The 19209-nt window shown below is 40.7% G+C and overlaps 1 protein-coding gene across 5 annotated transcripts in view; it reads right to left on the minus strand.

Annotated features, from left to right (window-relative positions):
* Window positions 1–1152: 1152 nt before the first annotated feature.
* Window positions 1153–19209, minus strand: part of LOC148033092 (uncharacterized) — a 102584-nt gene continuing 84527 nt past the window's right edge. For 2 of the 5 annotated variants that reach the window (XM_087683818.1, XM_087683817.1), the window contains exons 5-8: window positions 8134–8206; window positions 7967–8057; window positions 7700–7776; window positions 1153–1705 (exon numbers count right to left, since the gene is read on the minus strand). In XM_087683818.1, the coding sequence (XP_087539944.1) occupies window positions 1451–1705; window positions 7700–7776; window positions 7967–8057; window positions 8134–8206 (496 nt within the window). In that variant the 3' untranslated portion in view covers window positions 1153–1450. Of the gene's footprint in view, window positions 1706–1860; window positions 1958–2420; window positions 2540–7699; window positions 7777–7966; window positions 8058–8133; window positions 8207–19209 lie in introns of all 5 variants that reach the window. The other 3 variants (XR_015691712.1, XM_087683819.1, XM_087683820.1) reach the window with 3 other exon arrangements.

A 19209-nucleotide genomic window follows, 5' to 3' on the forward strand; every position in this document is an offset into this window, starting at 1 on the left:
GAGGTGGAGATTCAACATCATGCATTTTGAAAGCGCATATTTCAGACACCTATCAACATAGTTTTAGGTCTCATCCATCTATTTTCATCAAGCCTCTTAGACCATTGTGACCTTGAGATTAGATAAAAAATTGGTGGAAATATTATCATGAGAAATCAATAATTTAATACACGGGTCAAAACGCATGTAATCATATACAAATGTAAACTAGCAAAAGCTAGGTAAAGTATATGTCCACTGCATCCAAGCACCTCACTCAACAGCTTTATTATATTGACATCCACAACTACCTTCACATGCATATACTTCGTAGTCCATAGTTCTATGGTTATTTTCATGTCTTAGAATCCATATAGCTTCCTTTATGCAATGGTGATGTATGATGCTTATGACCTCATCCATATGCTTTGTTACCATTATGCTTTTAGCTTTGGCAAAACCATCCTTGTCTAGGAGCACATCAATTACATGCTGGAGAAACTAACACCCTCACACACTTGAGACAATGAAATTGTAGGCGAGTAATCCAAAAGCCAAAGTTGCCTAACGATCTTTCTTTGCATCTTCATAATTCTTTTCCTTTTACCATGTGCTATTGACTCGGATATGTTGCTTAGCAAATCTTCAAATATACTAAATTCTTCATTTGTAACATTCTCTCAGACTCATAATAAATGAGTTTAACTTCCTAACTAGGGGGACACTTTTTTTAAATCAACCAACAAGTCACACACTTCTCTGAGAACCGTTTGACATGAATTCAAGGCCATACCAACCATATAAGTTTGTCAAACATTTGAATTCACATGAAATACACATCATCACAATCAAAATTTGCAATGGTGCCAATTTTTTATCCCATTCGTTTGGTTTGAAATTGAAAAATCAAATCCCCAACGATATGCTTAAGCCTTTGTTTGGCAACTCTCATTGAATGCATACAAACAAGATTCCATCAACAATGCTCGTTAAAAGCATACAAGAACGATCTAAACTCTCGCTTCCAAAGTATCATGACATGTTATTGATAGCACATCCACATCAACAAAGTTTTATTATTCAGTTTGAATTCTTTCGAGTATTCTATTTAACAAACTTCTATAACACAAGAAAGGTGGAGGTTTTTCTTCAAAACAAAATGATAAACAAGAGTGGAGAAGACACATGTATTTAACTAGCTTGCTAGATCTCCGGACACTTGGTTGAGGCTAAGGCAAATAACAATCTAATAACAAAGCCGTTAGGGTAGAGGGGCCAATTACGAAACAGGTGCCAGTTATGAGAGAGTTGCTTGGTATTGTGAGGGGCAATAAATATATAATCTTTTTTGACATAGATACATGTGAGAGGTATACATCATAATGTTTGCTCTTAGCACTAAAGATTTGGATTCCTTGTAGCAGTGAGCCCTAACAATTGGGCTGCTCCTTGTATATGTATGGAGTATATTCTAGACTATCATAAGCCTTCCAGAATCCGTTTGAGAGGAAACAGACTCAACATCTGGCATTATTGCTTCAGGTTGTATCTGCCGGTCTCCAACTGTCTGCAACCGCTCCTGCTCTGAACCGATCGCATGGCCATGCTCATTCACAGCTCTTCTCCATCTCCTTAAACATACACAGACAGCATTGCAACTTATTGCCAGACTAAATCCAGTAAAAACTGCCATCAGGATCGCCACCACTGCAGGCTTTACACGTGCCTGTGCAAAAGGGAAACATCTACTTCTTAGTTGCCAAATTTTGGAAAAAATTTGGGCGTAATCTAACAAGCAAGAACTGCATAATTATCTAAATAATAAGCATGACGCATCATTATAATTGCAAGGCCAAAGGAAGAGTTCGGTCACAATATTACCATTTCCACAGTCAATCACAATATTACGGTTTGCACAGACAACCTTGGCAAAGCTCTCAAATTCAGGAAATAATATATGCGGTGGAAATGTGTTTAGCTGCAAAATAATTAAGCTGTTATTTGCATTAGATACATTAACTCTCAACACCCCAACCAAGCAAATCAAAGAAAAGACACATTTCTACCACTAGGGCTTTTTCGGGAGGTGATGGTTGTCTCCAACAGTCTGGTACCTTGCAGTTGCAGAATGTCTTTATCCAGAAGCAGGCAACCTGATCTATAAGCTAGGAAGATCAATTCTAAGGCATGTGGATGGCTGTTTTGGACTCAGTAATGACTGTTTTAGAGCCAGAACTGTTTGGCCTGCTTGTCTGGTTCTATAGTTGATTTGAGCATTTATGTGTACTTTGGCTAGGTCCTATGTTTTGTGGCATTTAGGATTAGATCTGTTGCGACAAATAGCAAGAGAAATAACTGATGAACACTGAAACAGATGAACAAGAAAGCAAAACAACACATGAACTCAATAAATGATGAAACAGGCCATGGAATCCACATACCAGAGCATTCGAAGTTGTGTACAAACCACGCAGGCTATGGCAACTACCAAAGTGCCTCTAGTTTCCCTCTCCAACGTATACAGATGTGCAACGAATGAAGGAGAATGGAGAGGAGGCACCTATAAATAAGTCAAGGGACAAGGACCGAGATGACTATGTCAGATATAAGTAGCTGCCCAACTGCCCACCCAAATGCCCAAATACAACCAACAGAACCCATGAACTGTACTAGTGCTGATACCCTCTCAGATCATACGTGACAAATTCAATGAAATATACAATGATAGTCAACAACGTGGCCCTAATGCTTGAGGCATTGGAGAATCATCAGGGATGACAACACACTAGAGCTAGAAGACTGATTCCGTGGTCACTGCAGCCTTGACCGAGCCACAAGAATCTGTATCAAAACCTTAGTATGATGGAGTCTGTGGAAGCCTTGCCCTTGGTCTCCTTTTGCTTCTGCGATGTCACTAATTTCTTGCAGTCCTTCCAAAAATACCACTTCTCACCACAAAAGTAGCATTGCCCCTTCGTCATCGTCGTCTTCTTCTACTCACTCCTCTCTGAAGCAGAAAATGCCTGATCATGGATGCTCCTAAACTGAGATGGTGCCCTCCCTTGTAACGTAGTGCAGACTCAAGCTCTAATAACATGAAGGTCATATGCTGGGAATTGACTAAAGCTGATGATGTCTAGACTTGTAAGGGGATTGCCAGATTCTTTGTGAGTTTTATATTATGTTATGATTGGTTGGTAATTTTCAGCATGTGTTGGGCATATGGAATGGTTGAGCAACAGTGCGCAATGTTGTGTTAACTATGATGCCTTGTGGAAATTCCAATCTACTATTTTTCTTTTGATGCATTTGGCAACACAATCGAGGACAATTGCAAGGATTTTAAGGGGGAAGGCTGTCATGAGGACATGTATTTGTGAAACCTGACTTAACATGCGGATTAATTTTTAATCAGATGGTTAAGTAAATATTGAACATGTGAGGTGTAACCAGGATTAGAGTAAATTTATGAGCCCGAGGCTCGAGGAAATCACAGGATGTCAAAGGCAAAACTTGCTATAAGTTATGCCACACAGATACTTGGGTGTATCTCGTGCCAATTGTTGGCTTAGGTCATTGATACCAGGATAGTGACATTTAATGATACCTAATGCCAATCTTATGGTCAAAGATGGCGTAGAGACACTCGGAAATGGAAAATGCCTAGACAATTTAATTATTGGCCAATCAGATTATTTTTCAAGGCACTGAAATCATTATTAGATTAATTTTCAGTATTTAAAGACTGAAAAATAATATTTAATTATGAATAATGCTGAAAAAACCGTTTGGGAAGGCTGCCACTAGTCCAAAATGCCCATGCAAGACTAAAAAACGTCTTTAGAGGCTAGAGAGGCATTTTTAGTTTATTCAACCTACAAGAGAAAGGGAGGAGATGTTGTTGGTCTAATTTGCAGCCATTGGAGGACCTTCTGAGGCAGCCATGGGCAGGAGAAGACCAATCAACAGCAGGTGACAGCATCTAAAGGCTGTTGAGATAGGGCAGCAATAGTAAATGATTGATTTTCTTTAGTTCTTTGCATCTACAAGCTGTTGGGACAGGGCAACAATAGTAAATGACAGATTTTCTTCAGTTCTTCGCGAAGAAAGTCTGAATTTTCTCTCCCCTCAGCATTCTCTCTCATCTCCCAACCTTTCTACGGCCTTGCTCCAAAGATTACAGCATTGAGATCACCACAGGCTGAGAAATTTCAGATTTATCTGTTGTAAATCCTAATTTGCAACAAAAATTAGGGTTTAGCAAGCAGCCTCAAGAAGCATGTCAGAAATTGGAAGTGGAGGAATCAACAAATCATTGAATTTCGGGCATTTTCTATCTCCATCAAACCAAGTGAAGGCCAATTGACTGCCCAAATCAAGGGGCAAATCAGATTGAAAACTTGCTGGTCATTTTGGACAGCAAGGGGAGTTGGAATACCTTAAGGGATTCGGAGAATCCTATTGTACATCAACTTCTTCTTCAATTAAGTTAAATAAATACCGAAAGGGGCACCAGTTTTGGGGCCAACAGGGTGTCCAATGTCCAAGATTATATGGTAAAGTGTGCATTTCAGTTTTGTGAATTTGTTAATTGCTATAAATAGTGCTTGATCAAATTATTTACCGCCCTATCCGAGGAGAAAGGCTGGTTACAACATCTCAAACCATATCTGTGCTGAAGAAGGTGAAGGAAGTGCGTCTACTTTCTCATAGTCAAGGGAGAGGAGGCTGTCCAAGCAGCTAGGAGAGGAGGCTCAATAGAAAGCTCGAGAGGCTACAAAATATATAAAAAAGAGGCCCGAGGATCCCATTGGGCTTCATTTGTGTTTTGCTACTAGGTAATCTCTCTCTCTCTCTCTCTCTCTCTCTCTCGTGAAGAAAACTGCTAGGGTTTCATTGAGGACACCCAGAGTGTACGAACATGATAGAAACACAAAGAGACAAATGTAGACACAGAGAACAAAACTCAAACCCTAAACGCAAAACTCAAAACTCAAACACAAACACAAGAAGGGAGAGAAAGAACGCAAATCTGAAGTAAATGAATGTTGTAAATGAATGTAAGAATGTACAATGTGCTCAAGGGCAGAGCAATGTCGGAGTGTCACGTCCACCGGAGACGGACCCCGAGTCTGTGACCACCAATCAATATGTCTGAGGAGGTAGATGCTGTAAACGCAAGTGCCAGCAGATGCTGATCAGCAAACGCAAATAGTAGCAGTGTGTGTGATGGTTGGCAGCTGTCCCAGACAGCAAATGCAGATCTGAAATTGCCGCAGGATGATGAACAGCTGACGCCTAGGCTGCACAGGTGCAAAGGCAAGCTGAAACAATGTCTGAAGTGGCTGGCGATGACTGGATGATCAGATCGCAGCAGCAGACGATGATGTCGCCAGCAGCTGACGTTAGCATGGATGAAGGCACCAGCAATAAGAGCAAACACGGATGGAGTGGCAGCAGTCACGAGGACTGGACAGCCATGTGGGGAGGAGACTGATGGCTGAAATCTGCACGTGGAGTGAGAACCCTGCACAGACAGAACAAAGGCTGAATGGGGGCAGCCTGTCCATTTATAGATGCGGAAGGGTGCCCCAAAAATTAGGGTTTTTGAGAGACCACTGAAACTCTCGGATCGCTCCCCTTTTTAGGGTTTTTCATTAATTAAGTGTGTTTTGGGGCTGTTTAAGAATGCTAATTAGCTGAAAAACGTGTTTTAGCTCAACATCTCTCTCTCTCTCATGTGAGTAGTAGGGTAGACCTGCCGATTGGCAACCCACCACCTAGAGTGTGTGTGTGTGTGTGTGACACAGTGTGTACACATACACTTATGTGTGTGATAGAAGGGGCATTTCAACTAGCATTCACCATAAATTTGGCGTATGCGTATAATGAGAATTAACGAGCCAATCCTCTACTATCACTCATTGTGAACATGGACCAACAGGCCATGGGTCGTGTGCTCTACGTCTCTAAGTGGCTCTGTCTAAGGTGACTCATGTAATGGAGCCATGAATCAGTGTGGAGTACAATATCTGTAACTCCAAAGAAGTTAGTAAGGATGCACTGCCATGAATCCCCAAGGTGCCTCCCTTGAGATTGTAAGAGGTAATCTCTATATTGGTGCAACTTCAAGAGGAAGAGTCCAAGGCAATACTGATACTTAAAACATCATGTTTCGCAAAAGTCCAAGGCAATATTCATACTTAAACTACCATATTTCCCAAGTAGAAAAAGAAAACCATTATCTAAGAGAAAACGTTCAGCTAGGAAAGGAACACAACTAGAAGGAGACTAAAATACTAGGGATGATACAATGGGAAACCAGACATGCTACAAGGTAAAAAGGGATCGGCATCATCACATTTTATTTCTCATGGATCTATCCAACATGGATAAGCTAAAGCATCAAGGTATGGCTGCTTGATGGCGTACCAATATCGTCTGTCCTCCAGTATGCTTCGAGCAGAGATGTAGACCTTACAGGCCATGGGCAACGTGCTCTACATCTCTCCATGGAACTATCTAAGGTGACTCAGTGTGATAGAACTGCAATACAATCTAAAATGTGCTCTAAAGTGTCAGATATAGCCACAGCTCTGGAAAATTCAGTAAGGATGTGTTGCCGTGTATCCCAAAGCTGCCTCCCTCAATTGTAGGAGCCACTCCATGTGTTGGTGCAGCTCCAAGGGGAAAAATCCAAGACAGTGCTAATCTGGGAAGTCTGTCACCCTAGATACTCATCCAAATCCTTTTCAGAACAGGGAGTGAAATCGCCCTCTAATCACATAATACACTGGGCACCTGCATATATAGTGCTCCTCACATCTCTGGCTCAAGCTGGGAAAGCTGGCAGATCCGGTCATCTGAGGAGAGGGAATTTGCTCCATAGCGGCCTAACTGGTGGGAAGATGTGCAGAGTCGACTGGTCAATGGTACACCACACTCCATAGGAAAGGTGTGTGTCCATGTATCTCAGACAAATTACAAAACCACCAGGCAACAGATGTAGAAGATGGTTTTGGTAGAAGCCTTCTTTGTCCCTAGCTCCTCAGTAGTGTCAATGAAGTCCTGGCTGTATGTAACTGAATAATATGCATCCTGATGATCATGTTGAGCTCCCTTGACTTAGCTCTAAGAAAGGGGAGTCCATGCTCTACAGTAGAGGCAGAAGGTGATCCATACAAAGCCCGTGCAGTTGCAGCCATGTGGTCATCTAAGCAGTTTAGCAATCAGCCACCAATGTAGTTGTGATGCTAACTGTCTAGTTGACTCCAAAGCAAGTCTAGAGTACCTGTGTCTCAGGGGACTCCAAAGCTTGAGGATCTAGGAACCAAGATGGCATAAGTTGGCATAATCAATAACTTGTTACCATCACAATAGAAGCTGCAAAGTGCCATTACATGCAATCTGAAGTTTACAAAAGTACCAAAGCAGTCAGTATATCAGCATGGATTCAAAGTAACAGAATGCAATCAGATCTTTACTGTTCAGTTTCACCTTATCCACAAGGGTGTGTTTCCGCTGTTATGTTTCAACCTTACCTATATCCCCTGTTTTCTCAGAAGCATTTTGTTAAACAAAGACGTGAGACAAAGCCTATTATGCTAACAAGGTATATTTTGATACCAAAACAGCTTCAGTAGAATTTGGATCAGTCTAAGATTTGACAAAATCACAGCATACAGACATGTTCATTGGCCTCAAGATTAAAGTTCCTTACCACTGAGTAGAACAAGTGTGCAAACAAAGTCACAAGACCAAACTGGAGTGCAGCATAGATCCACATGTAATTATTTGCTGCCAACAGAAGAGTTAGTCAGTCCAGGAAATCCTTCCTAGATTGCAGCTGAACCACGTTGTCATGAATGGTTGAATCGGATCAAATGCTACAAGTCTTTCTGAAAAGCTGAAGCAAATCATCTCACTGCAGTGAAATGAAGATGAAAATGTGCAACATGATAACAAATTGAAAAGACTTAAAGCTTACCAACAGTAGAAGCTGTAAGTGAGGCCAGAAACCCTAGTACACAAGCAAAGGGAAGTGCGATTGCAAGTGCAGCTGCACCCATGTCACCCATCTGTTGAGTAGTTAGTAAAGCAAAAAATTATATCCCTTACAAAGTTTTACAAAAGCTTCTGGTTTGAGTGTCCTACCAAAAGTTGTTCAAGGAAGCAAAAATAGCCCAACATGCTTATCATGACAAGGACTGGTACATCTTGCCAAACACTGCAACAGAGCTATAAAATTTGGTGAGATGAAGAAAATCACTGGAACCTTTGACATTGCAGGACTGTTAAAACCTCCACATGTTGGAAGAAACACTCAATCAAATGGGCGTATGGAAAAATGCATAACAGGTCGACTAGCTGAGTCAATGCATGTGGCAAACCACATTGAAGATTCTGACTGAAGAAAGATATGTTTCATGTGCAAATAAAAGCAAGGGGCATCAGCATTCTGTAGTCAGTTTTATGTGCGAAGCATGTATATCAATTTCCAAAGAGGCCTCAAATAACCACAGCCCTAAAGAGGCCTCAAGTAACCACAACCCTATGAAAAGTGATTTCCTCCAACCCAAATGATGGGAAGGCTGTGAATGAATTCTTCCCAACCACTCCCGAGTCCTAGCACTGCCCCCTTCCCAAGCCATATTTGTCTTTACACTCCAAGGTAACCGCGAAATATTTCACCCCCGAAACGTTTCACCCCTGAAACACCGAAACATTTCACACTGAAACATTTCACCTTTGGGCAAGTTGCAAGTGAAACGGTTAAACAATACACATGAGATAGTTTTCTTTACAAACAATGAGTTACAACTTGCACATTTATACCATGCAAATCCTTTCATATCTAAAAGTGATCTGTATCCTATATGTAGAGCGCCCAAAAACTCAAAAAAGTAAGAAAAATCTTTTTTTTTTTCTATTTTAAAATCATGTTTCACTGGCCGTTTCACTTGGGGAATTTCATATTTCAATGAAACGTTTCAGCTGTTTCGTGTTTCAGTGCCAGCAAAACACATTTCGCGGTTAGCATGTTATAGTCTCCTTTCTTAAGTAAGCAACACATGAAAGCCAGCATGAGCACCAAAGATGCCATCAGAACCATGAGGCTAGGATGTGGTCCAAAACCTGTAGTTAAATAAAACCTAATCCCAAGCATGCTCCTAGCTCAAAGAGTGAGCCTCAGAGAAACAAAGTAAGACCATCCTGAGAGAATCGTAAGCCCATCAGATAAAACAGTCATAATAGAAACAGTGGTATGCAAGATGAAAACACTTAATGAGAGAGTTAGAGATACTTGGCGCACTTATCAATCAGCCCGAAAAAACACAAGAGTTCAACAGTCCACACATACTTCAATCATGCATTTGTCATCAAAAGATACAAACAATAACCACAGTCAGAAGCAGGCCCAGCCCAAAAAATACAATATCCAAGAGATTTTAGAATAGTAGGTGATGATAGCAACAGTAGCAGCAAAGGCAGCAGTAAAAACTGCAGGATTCAGTACTTGAAGGAAAGGAAAAACAGGTTCTCTGCCCCAAAAAAAGGATCACCCAGCTGATAGACAAGCCACCCTGCAAGAGACGAAGGGCTATATATGGGGTTGTAACTTGTACTACTAGCGTCTTAGCCCACTTGCTGATCACATCAGAATAGAAATAGACTATTATGATGGCTAGGATAGCATACAAAGGCCTTTGATCATGATGATAGCACATATGATCAGGAGTAACCCCACATCCCATTGTTAGAGCAGAGTGAGAGCAGCACCTATAGTTAGGGATATGAAGAAACTGCTAGGGTTTGCACTGGAAACACAAAGTGTATGACCATGACAGAAACACAAAGAGATAAACAGTGACATGCAAAACTCAAATCCTGGATGCAAAACATAAAACTCAAAACTCAAAATGCAAAAACACAAACACAAACAAAAAGAGAAGAAGAACTCTAAAGTGAATGAATCAATTAAATGAATGTAAGAGTGTACAGAATGCTCAAGAGCAAAACAACGAAGTGTCAGAAGTGTGTGACGTCCACTACAGACACATCACGAGTGCTATAACCACTGGTCGGAGATGAGAGAGTGCTGAATAGTGAAGGGCAACAAGCTAGTTGCCAAAACACAGCAGTTTGAGGCTGAAATCTAGTAAGCACAGCAGTGTACCACCAAAGAAGGCTGAAAACTCATTAGTCAAGAAAACTGTCAAGGGACAACAGGAGAGGTGTTTGCTAATGTTGGCAACCTACAAATAGCAAAAACTCAAGTACTATAGCAATCGCCTGGTGAGAGAGATTGTAGCAGCCTGTCACTTAGCACCAAATGCTGAAATCACAAGCTGATCAGGTGCTATGATGACACAACAAATGGAGACCTCCAAACAACATGGCGATAGTTGGAAGCATGCCACCTAGGATTGGATGGGGATGGGCTGCAATCGTGATGGCTAGACAGCAGATGGTAGGTAGCTAATGACTTAAATCTGCATAGAAAAGTAAGAAACCTACACAAAAGGATGGGCTGAATGGTGGGTAGCCTGTCTATTTATTGACGTGGATGGACCCTCCCAAATTAGGGTTTGCATAGAAACTCTCTCGAACTGCTTCCCATTTTAGGGTTTTTCATTAGTTAAGCATGTTTTAAAGATGTTTAAGAGACTAATCAACATGTAATACATATTTTTACTCAACACCTCCTCTCATGCCCAAAACAAAGCTAGAAAGAAAGGCCAACCCAATTTTATCCCAAGGCATCCCACCGCAAAGTAGCCAGGGCATTGAAAAAAGGATGCATGGTGGTTGCCCAACGATCTACCAAGACTACAAAGACGATGGTCATCTTACCAAGGGAGTCCAAGTAGTCACCCCAAAGAAGCCAAGGCATTGAACAAAGGGTGCACATCGATTGCCCACTGTCCTACCAAGTCCCGCAAAGGTGAATGGAATTGCATTGAACTCTTTTTTGTAGGGGGTGAAAGATGTGATTGAATATGGTTTGTAGTGTATTAAGTAATTGTGCCCATATGGGAGAATGAAAAGAGATGGTTAGATCCAACATACCTTAAAACAAACAAGCTAACCCAACCACCCTCGAGGAAAAGGGTGATCGAGGAGGAGTGGTGGGATGTAAGAACCATCAGTGGAGATAGCTCAAGATCCGCTCAAGGGTGCTCTACACAATGAGATACATAATATGCTACATGTTGAGAATGCTCATATAGTAGGGCCCACTTGGACAATATTCCTCGTGGGAAAATTGTTCACTTGCCCAAGTGCCCATTACAAAGATGATGAAATTATGCAATACAAAGGAGAAGATACAACAAGGGGGGGAGGCCGATGTCGAAGACAAGTGCTGAAACCTGTAGAATACCATGAAAGGATAGGGACCCCCTCTTAACCCTGGATGTTAGTACCGAAGAAGGAAAAGAAGCCTGATGCCGACCTTCATGTGATACTGAGAACCGTGATGATAGATGAAGATAAGAACAAAGATGAAGCATCCCAACTCAAAGAGGAAGGTAGAAGTCACCGCCATGATAGCATCAAGAGAGACGTTGTATGATTTACCTCACGAGGGGAAGCCTTCATACTAGTAGAAGAGCAAATATCCTAGAAAGATGAAACCATGAAAGAAATGGTACACAGCCCATATCTCCATCCCAGAAAGGACCTGTGCAAACCTACATGTTAGTCTTACATTAAAATACGAAACCCTACAAGAGAGATGAAAATCTGCAAGACAAAGGTCAATAGTGAGATGCTCAAAAGCAAAACAAAATAGAAAGTAAAGTTTATTTAGAAAGTAAAGCTAAATAAACATTGCAATGAGGGTGTATGTGTGAGTGAATGTAGCAAAAGACTAAAGAAGAAAAGACTCCAAATGGGGCATCTATCGCATATATCCATCAATAGATCTGCCAATGAAGCACCTAACAAGTGGAAAAATGGTTCTAGATGAAGTGCAGCAAATGACCTAGGAATGGATGCAAAGAGTGCAATGGGTAAGGAGCTAGCAAACCAATCAACTAATCCTTCAAGAGTCCTAAAAGATGTAGGCTATTGAGGCTCTCTGTGTGCCGCATGTCTAGTAGCCACTAGGGTAGATAGAGCAGATAGGGAAGCAACGGCAGGCATAGCCCTACTACACTGCCCAACAAGAGTGGAGACACTCATAGCAATCTGCCGAGGTTTCTTAGGAGGAAAACCTTAGATCTCAGTACGATACTCCTCGCCCACATGGCCCGATCTCCAACAGTGTATGCAAAATCTATTTTTCTTAGGAAGTTCTTGCCAGATGGGTTTTGTTTCTTTGGTTCCATCAGAGGAAGGGGTGTCCCCCTTGTTTTGAGATTCTGTTGCATCTTGTGGGTTCTTGCCACCTCCAGTTTGCCCTTGCGAAGAAGAGGCAACCATACCCCTCTCTGAATACGAGTATGTGGAGGATTTCTTGTGGACTTGATTATGCAGCCTTCCATAACGCAAGACTTGACACTTGAACTCATAAAAGGTCGGCAACCAAGGCAATGAGTTTATCTATTGAATGAAATGGAAGTACTTTTTAGGTAGCTTATTCAAAAAGAACATAACCTGATCATTATCTAACTTCAGAGAGCCAATAGTGTTGAGCTAAAACACGCTTTTCAGCTGATTAGCATTCTTCAACAGCCCCACATCACACTTAATTAATGAAAAACCCTAAAAAGGGGAGTGGTCAGAGAGAGTTTCGGTGGTCCCCCAAAGACCCTAATTCTTTGGGGCACCCTTCAACATCTATAAATAGACAAGCTGTCCCCATTCAGCCTCATCCCTTTTTGCAGGTTTCTCACCCTTGTGTGCATATTTTAGCCGCCCCTTAAGAATCGGTTTCGTCCTCGAAAACGATATTTGGAAGGTCTAACTGTAAATCGGGAAACCTTTTCTTTAAAGTACTTACTCGCTCCCATGTTGAGCTTTCTTCTGAACAATCTTTCCACTTAACCAAATATTCTTGATAAATAGTATTCCTCGTTCGTCTATTACGAACATTTAATATTTTTTCTGGTTCATGTGGATTAGATTGGTCATAGAATAACTCCTCAATGTCATCATTTAAGACTAAATTATCCAAATCACCCAGCTTCTTCCTTAATTTGCTTACATGAAAAACTGGATGTATTTTACTACCAATAGGTAGTTGGAGCTTGTAAGCCAATTCTCCCACCCTTTTAAGTATTATGAAAGGACCACAATACCTTGGTGAAAGCTTTGGACAATGTCCCTTTTTCATAGTTTTAGTTTGTTCAGGCACCTTAAGATAGACCAATTCTCCTTCTTCAAAGGAGATGTCTCTTCGGTGAGGATCTGCATATGCTCTAGCTCGACTTTGAGCCTTTTTAATATTTTCTTGAGCAAATTTTAACATATTATTCATATCCTCCAAAAAGTCTTTAGCTGCCTGAACCTTTTCCTTATGCAGTCCTACTGCAAAAGGAGCTCTGGGCTGAAACCCATACATCAACATAAATGGACTATATCCAGTGGAAGAGTGTTTGGCACTGTTATATGCAAACTCTGCTATCGGTAAATACTCTTCCCAATTAGTTTGCCTTTTACTCACATATGCCCTAAGCATATCTTCAAGAATTTGGTTAACCCTTTCAGTTTGCCCATCAGTTTGGGGATGATCCGCCGTACTCATGCTAAGTTTAGTATCCAATTTCCTAAATACCGCACGCCAAAAATGGCTATCAAATTTTCTATCTCGATCAGAAATTATATTTGCCGGAAGGCCATACAATCGGTATATGTTCTCTACGAACAATCTAGCCAATTCTGGTGTTTTAACATCAGTTGAAGTTGGAATAAACCTAGCCATTTTGGTTAACCTATCCACAATTACCCACACAGAGTCGTGCCCCCTCTGTGTTCTAAGTAAAGCAACAATAAAGTCCATGGAGATACTCTCCCATTTTCCCGAAGGAATTTCTAATGGATGGAGAAGTCCTCCCATTTTTAATTTTTCAGCTTTATTAACCTGGCATTTATTACATTTGACCACATAGTCAAGGACGTCCTTATTCATTCCAGGCCAATAGAACTACCTTTTAATAAGACTATAAGTCTTATTAACTCCTGGATGTCCCGCACTAGGGGTATCATGACACTCAAAGAGTATCTGGCGCCTTATTTCTATATCTTTCGGGACACATACCCTACCCTTGTAGAGTAAATAACCATTATCAATGGTAAAATTCTTCCACTTGAATCCAGTTTGAGCAACCCCTGATGCTCCATTTCCTAGTTGAACATCCTCAGATATTCCTTCCTCAGTAGAAGCACTTTCATTTGGATCCCCATTTTTTATTACTTCCCATATGTTGGAATATGCCGGATCAACCTGACATTTCCCTTTTAAAGATTCAAGCAAATTGGAAGTGAACTGAGTAAAACTCAATTCATTAATGATGGGCATTCTGCTGAGTGCATCAGCTACTATATTATACTTTCCTTTTCTATATCTTATTTCATAGTCGAACTCTTGGAGGAGTTCGGCCCATCTGGCTTTACGCCCATGTAAATCTGGTTGATCATTAAGCCACTTAATGCTTTCATGATCCGATAAAATCAAAAGTTTGGCACCATACAAATAGTGCCTCCATTTCTTCATTGCATGTACTATTGCATACAACTCCCTCTCATAAACAGAATAATTCTGTTTTGCACGATCTAATTTCTTGCTTTCAAAAGCAATTGGTCGACCTTCTTGTAATAAGACCGCGCCTATTGCCTTATCACTGGCATCAGCTTCAACCACAAATGGTTTATTGGGATCCACTATTAATAATACTGGAGCTGTAGCAATAGCTACCTTAAGTTTTTGAAAACTTTCATTTTGGTCTGTTCCCCAATTAAAACTTTTCCCTTTCCCTTTAAGTTGGTCTGTCATTGGAACAGCTATTTTGGGATAATCTCGAATGAATCTACGATAAAATCCAGATAAACCTAGGAAGATCTGCAGCTCTTCCAGGTTCCGTGGAGGTGGCCATTCAATAATTGCCCTTACTTTTTCTGGATCCATGTTGATTCCCTCTTTCGAGATAATATGCCCTAGATATTTGACCTCTTGTGCAAAGAATTCACATTTAGTTTTCTTCGCATAAAGGGAATGTGTTCTTAACAGTTGGAATACTAATAATAAGTGTTCCAAATGTTCTTCTCTTGATTTACTAAAGATCAAGATATCATCCAAAAAGACTACCACAAAATGTCCTAGGTAGGGCCGTAAAACACTATTCATCAGCTTCATAAAAGTAGCTGGTGCATTAGTGAGACCAAAAGGCATCACCAAGAAATCATAATGCCCGTATCTAGTACGAAATGCCGTTTTGGAAATATCTTGTGCCTTAATTCTTATTTGGTGATAACCTGATCTTAAGTCTATCTTTGTGAAGAATTTTGCCCCTTGCAATTGATCAAAAAGATCTTCCATTCTGGGCATAGGAAATTTATTCTTCACCGTTATTTTATTAAGTGCTCTATAGTCAACACAAAGTCGCATAGAACCATCTTTTTTCTTTACCAATAAAATTGGTGAAGCCCAAGGTGAATTACTAGGTTGAATAAATCCTTTATCCAGGTAATCCTTAATTTGTCTCTCAACTTCTTGATGCTGTGTTTTACTTAACCTATATGGTGGTTTTGAAATTGGGTGTGTATCCTTATTTATATCAATTGGGTGATTTATTTCACCCCTATCTGGTGGAAGGCCACTAGGTAAATCAGAAGGAAACACATCTTTAAAATCATCTAACAAACTGTTCAATTCATTATTTACATTCAATTCGCAAACATAAGAAAATTGTTGCTTTATATTACAGGAAGTAAAAGTATTTTGTACAGGAAAAGACCATAGCATATATACCTCACAAACTTCCTTCTTTATCAGCTTTTGAACTTCAGTAGAACACAGCAAAGGATTATCAGATACTTCATGTTCACCTTGAATGACAAAAGTCTTACCATCCCTTTCAAATTCCAGTGTATTATGGTGATAGCTCCGTTTTAAGGATGGTTCCAATCCCCATAGCCACTCCCTCCCTAGAGCAATATCAGCTCTTTCCATATTCATTATTTGGAAATCAAGCTTATCTTTATATCCTTGAATCTCGATTTCCAAATTGGATACCATTGTATCCCATATTTTATTGTCTTGGCCTTGCATCATACGCACAACATATTGATGCTCACTGTTTTGTTGGGGAAGTTTCAATTTTTTGACAAGTGCATAATTTATAAAATTATGTGTGGCAGAGTCATCAATCATAACTCTAACCCGTTTTCCAACTATCAATCCATGTACTCTAAGTAAATCATGTGGCCCAAAAGTAGGCTGCCACAAAGAAGTTGACATACAACACTTATGTTGTACATCCATGTGCAAGACCTTTAAAGATTTATACTTTTCATGACCCTTTAATTCTAAGGTCTGCACTACATGGATTTGTTTTTCTTTTCCCTTGCCCTTGTCCTTTCCTTTGTCTTCCCCCTTTTTCTTTTGAGGGCAATTCCAAGCAGCATGGTTAGGGGATAGGCAATTAAAACACAATTTTTGTTTTTTGGCCTTATCAAAGTCATCAGGACTTAGCTTTGGCCTCATATATGGTTTCTTTTCAAAAGGTTGTTTTTAACCTTTGAAAAATGGCATTTTTCTTTTAAATTTGCCCACAAATTTTGAGGTTTCTAATTCCTTAGACTTGGGCTCCATATCAGTGAGACTGGTGAGTGTACCTGGACGCGTGCTATCTTCATAAATTAATGCAAATTTAATTGCCTCTTCAAGCGTCTTAGGTAAACTCCGTTTTACTTCCTTTTTACAGGCTTTATCCAGTCCCCTAATGAATCCTCTTGTTTTTTGGAATTCATCAATTCCTTCTAGTTTGAGGATTATCTCACGATATTCCTCCAAATATGTCAGTAGGGGTCGTCCCTTTTGTCTGACATAATCCCAATCTTCCCAATTTCTTTCCATTTCATTTTCAGGAAGAAATTCTTTTAAAAATACGGATTCAAATTGAGCCCAAGTTCAGGTATTTTATTCGCTTCCTTTAAGGTTCGCCACCACTTATATGCTTTGGGCCCCAAAGTTAAACTGGCCTCCAATGCTTGGAGATGTGGTGGTGTATTTTTTAATTTATGTAAATCTTCCCATTTTTGGAGGAAATTAAAGATTGTATCTTTATTCCTATCTTTTTCCTCCCCGTAAAATTGAGGTGGTTTCATATCCTTTAAAACCAGATTATCCCTCAATTTATGATAGGTTTGGGGTTCTTTAGAATCTCGAATGGTCGCATCTAAATCTTTCGATGAAGATGGGACATCTGAGATTTCTATTTTATTTTTATCTTTTTCCAACAATAAAGTTAGCTGAGATTTTATTTCAGTAAGTGTTTGAGTTAAAAACTCCATTTGAACCCCCTGAGTTTGCACACGAGCAGAAAGATCATCAAATTGCTCTCTCGTGGCAAAAAATTCTTCCCATTGTTCTTCTTGTATGTCTGGTTCATGGGGATCTACCATAGGTTGATCCCCGGAACTAGAACTTTCCATTACCCTTTCTTTGTCTTTCTCTGCCATTAATACACTGGAATTGGAAAGCAAAAATAAGAAATTTGCATACAAGATAAAATACTTCCCTGATTTTTTATGGCAGGCTGCGGCTTCAGTTGTGTATGAAGTTTTCTGCCTGTCTCACAGCAGTCGCAGTCTTATTCGCCTCAGGAGCAGTCCTGTCCGTCAACAGCAATCTGACACTGGCAGCTCCATTTCTGAGCTGGTTGGTCCTCGCGGATGCTGACGGCTGCCTGCCTGGTCTAGTTGGTCTTCGCGCTGGTCTGGTTGGTCTTCGTGACCCTGGTCCTTACGTTTTTTTATTATTCTTTTCTGTCCGTAACGAGACGGGTCGCCTTGATGTGGTGTAATCGTTTCCTGCCCGCAACGAAATGGTCACATTAATGTGACGTGACGTGGCTTCTCCTTTTAATTTTTTTCTTCGCGGCCCGTTTTCTTATGTGACGGGGCAGGGCGGAAATACTGCACGCGACGGGACAGGGTAGACGACACGCTTTCACTCGTGACGGAACAGGATACTTCTGACTGATGGCCCGCTTCTTGACTGACGGCCTGACAGATTCTTGTTTGATCAGAAACATAGGCTCTGATACCAATGTTAGATTACGGGAAACAGATTTTTTCAATCCAATGGAAGCACGAGTGTTCTTCACCTCCCAGCCACGCCTAGATAAGTGCTGGCCTTCAAACTTATCTCTTTGCCAGCCGTCAACTGGCTGGAGTCCTACTATTTCTGGACTCCCTTACTCTCTAGGCTCCCCTTGACCCCGTTCGGGCGCCCAAGAGCCCGAACGGTCACTCTCGTGCATGTTCCCCTAAATTTACCTTAATGTAACATTAAATATCCCTTTTAATGTCACATTTCACACTTATGACCTTAATGTAACATTAAATATTACTTTTAATGTCACAGCAACAGTCTGTCACCTGGCACCAAATCTTGAAAAAGCAAGCTGATTAGGTGCTATGATGACATAGCAGATGGAAACTTCCAAAAAACTCAATGATGGCTAGAAATAGACAGCCTAGGGCTAGATGGTGATGGGCTGCAATTGGTGAGGGCTAGACAGCAGATGGTAGGTGGTTGATGGCCGAAATTTGCGTAGTGGTGAGAAACTTGCACAAAATGATGGGCTCAATGGTGGGCAACCTATCTATTTATAGATTTGGATGGGCCCTATAACCAACCTTCCTTCCGTGGATGGGTGGTAAATCCCTGATTACAACTTAATTACAGCAACAAACAATTAATGCAAATCTGAAAATACAAAATTACCTATTGATCTTGGACAATGCACACCCAATTGGGCCCAAAATTGGCACCCCTTTCGGTATCTCTTTAGCTTTATTGAAGAAGAAGTTGATTTACAATGGGATTCTCTTGATCCCCTTCGCAATCCAAACTCGCCTTGCTGTCCAAAGTGACCAGCAAGTCTTCAATCTATTTTGCCCCTTGATTTGGGCACTTAATTGGCCTTCACCCACTTCATAGACGATGGAAATGCCCCAAATTCAATGGCTAGCTAGTCCTCCACCTGAATTTAGCTGAAATTCACCTTCAGCCTTATTGAACCCAAGTCTTGGAGCTTCCAATTTCTAGCACGCTTCCCA

This window comes from Lygodium microphyllum, chromosome 8 (assembly GCF_053477565.2).
Source record: "Lygodium microphyllum isolate KBCC chromosome 8, Lygodium_microphyllum_v1.1.10, whole genome shotgun sequence".
Taxonomy (NCBI): domain Eukaryota; kingdom Viridiplantae; phylum Streptophyta; class Polypodiopsida; order Schizaeales; family Lygodiaceae; genus Lygodium; species Lygodium microphyllum.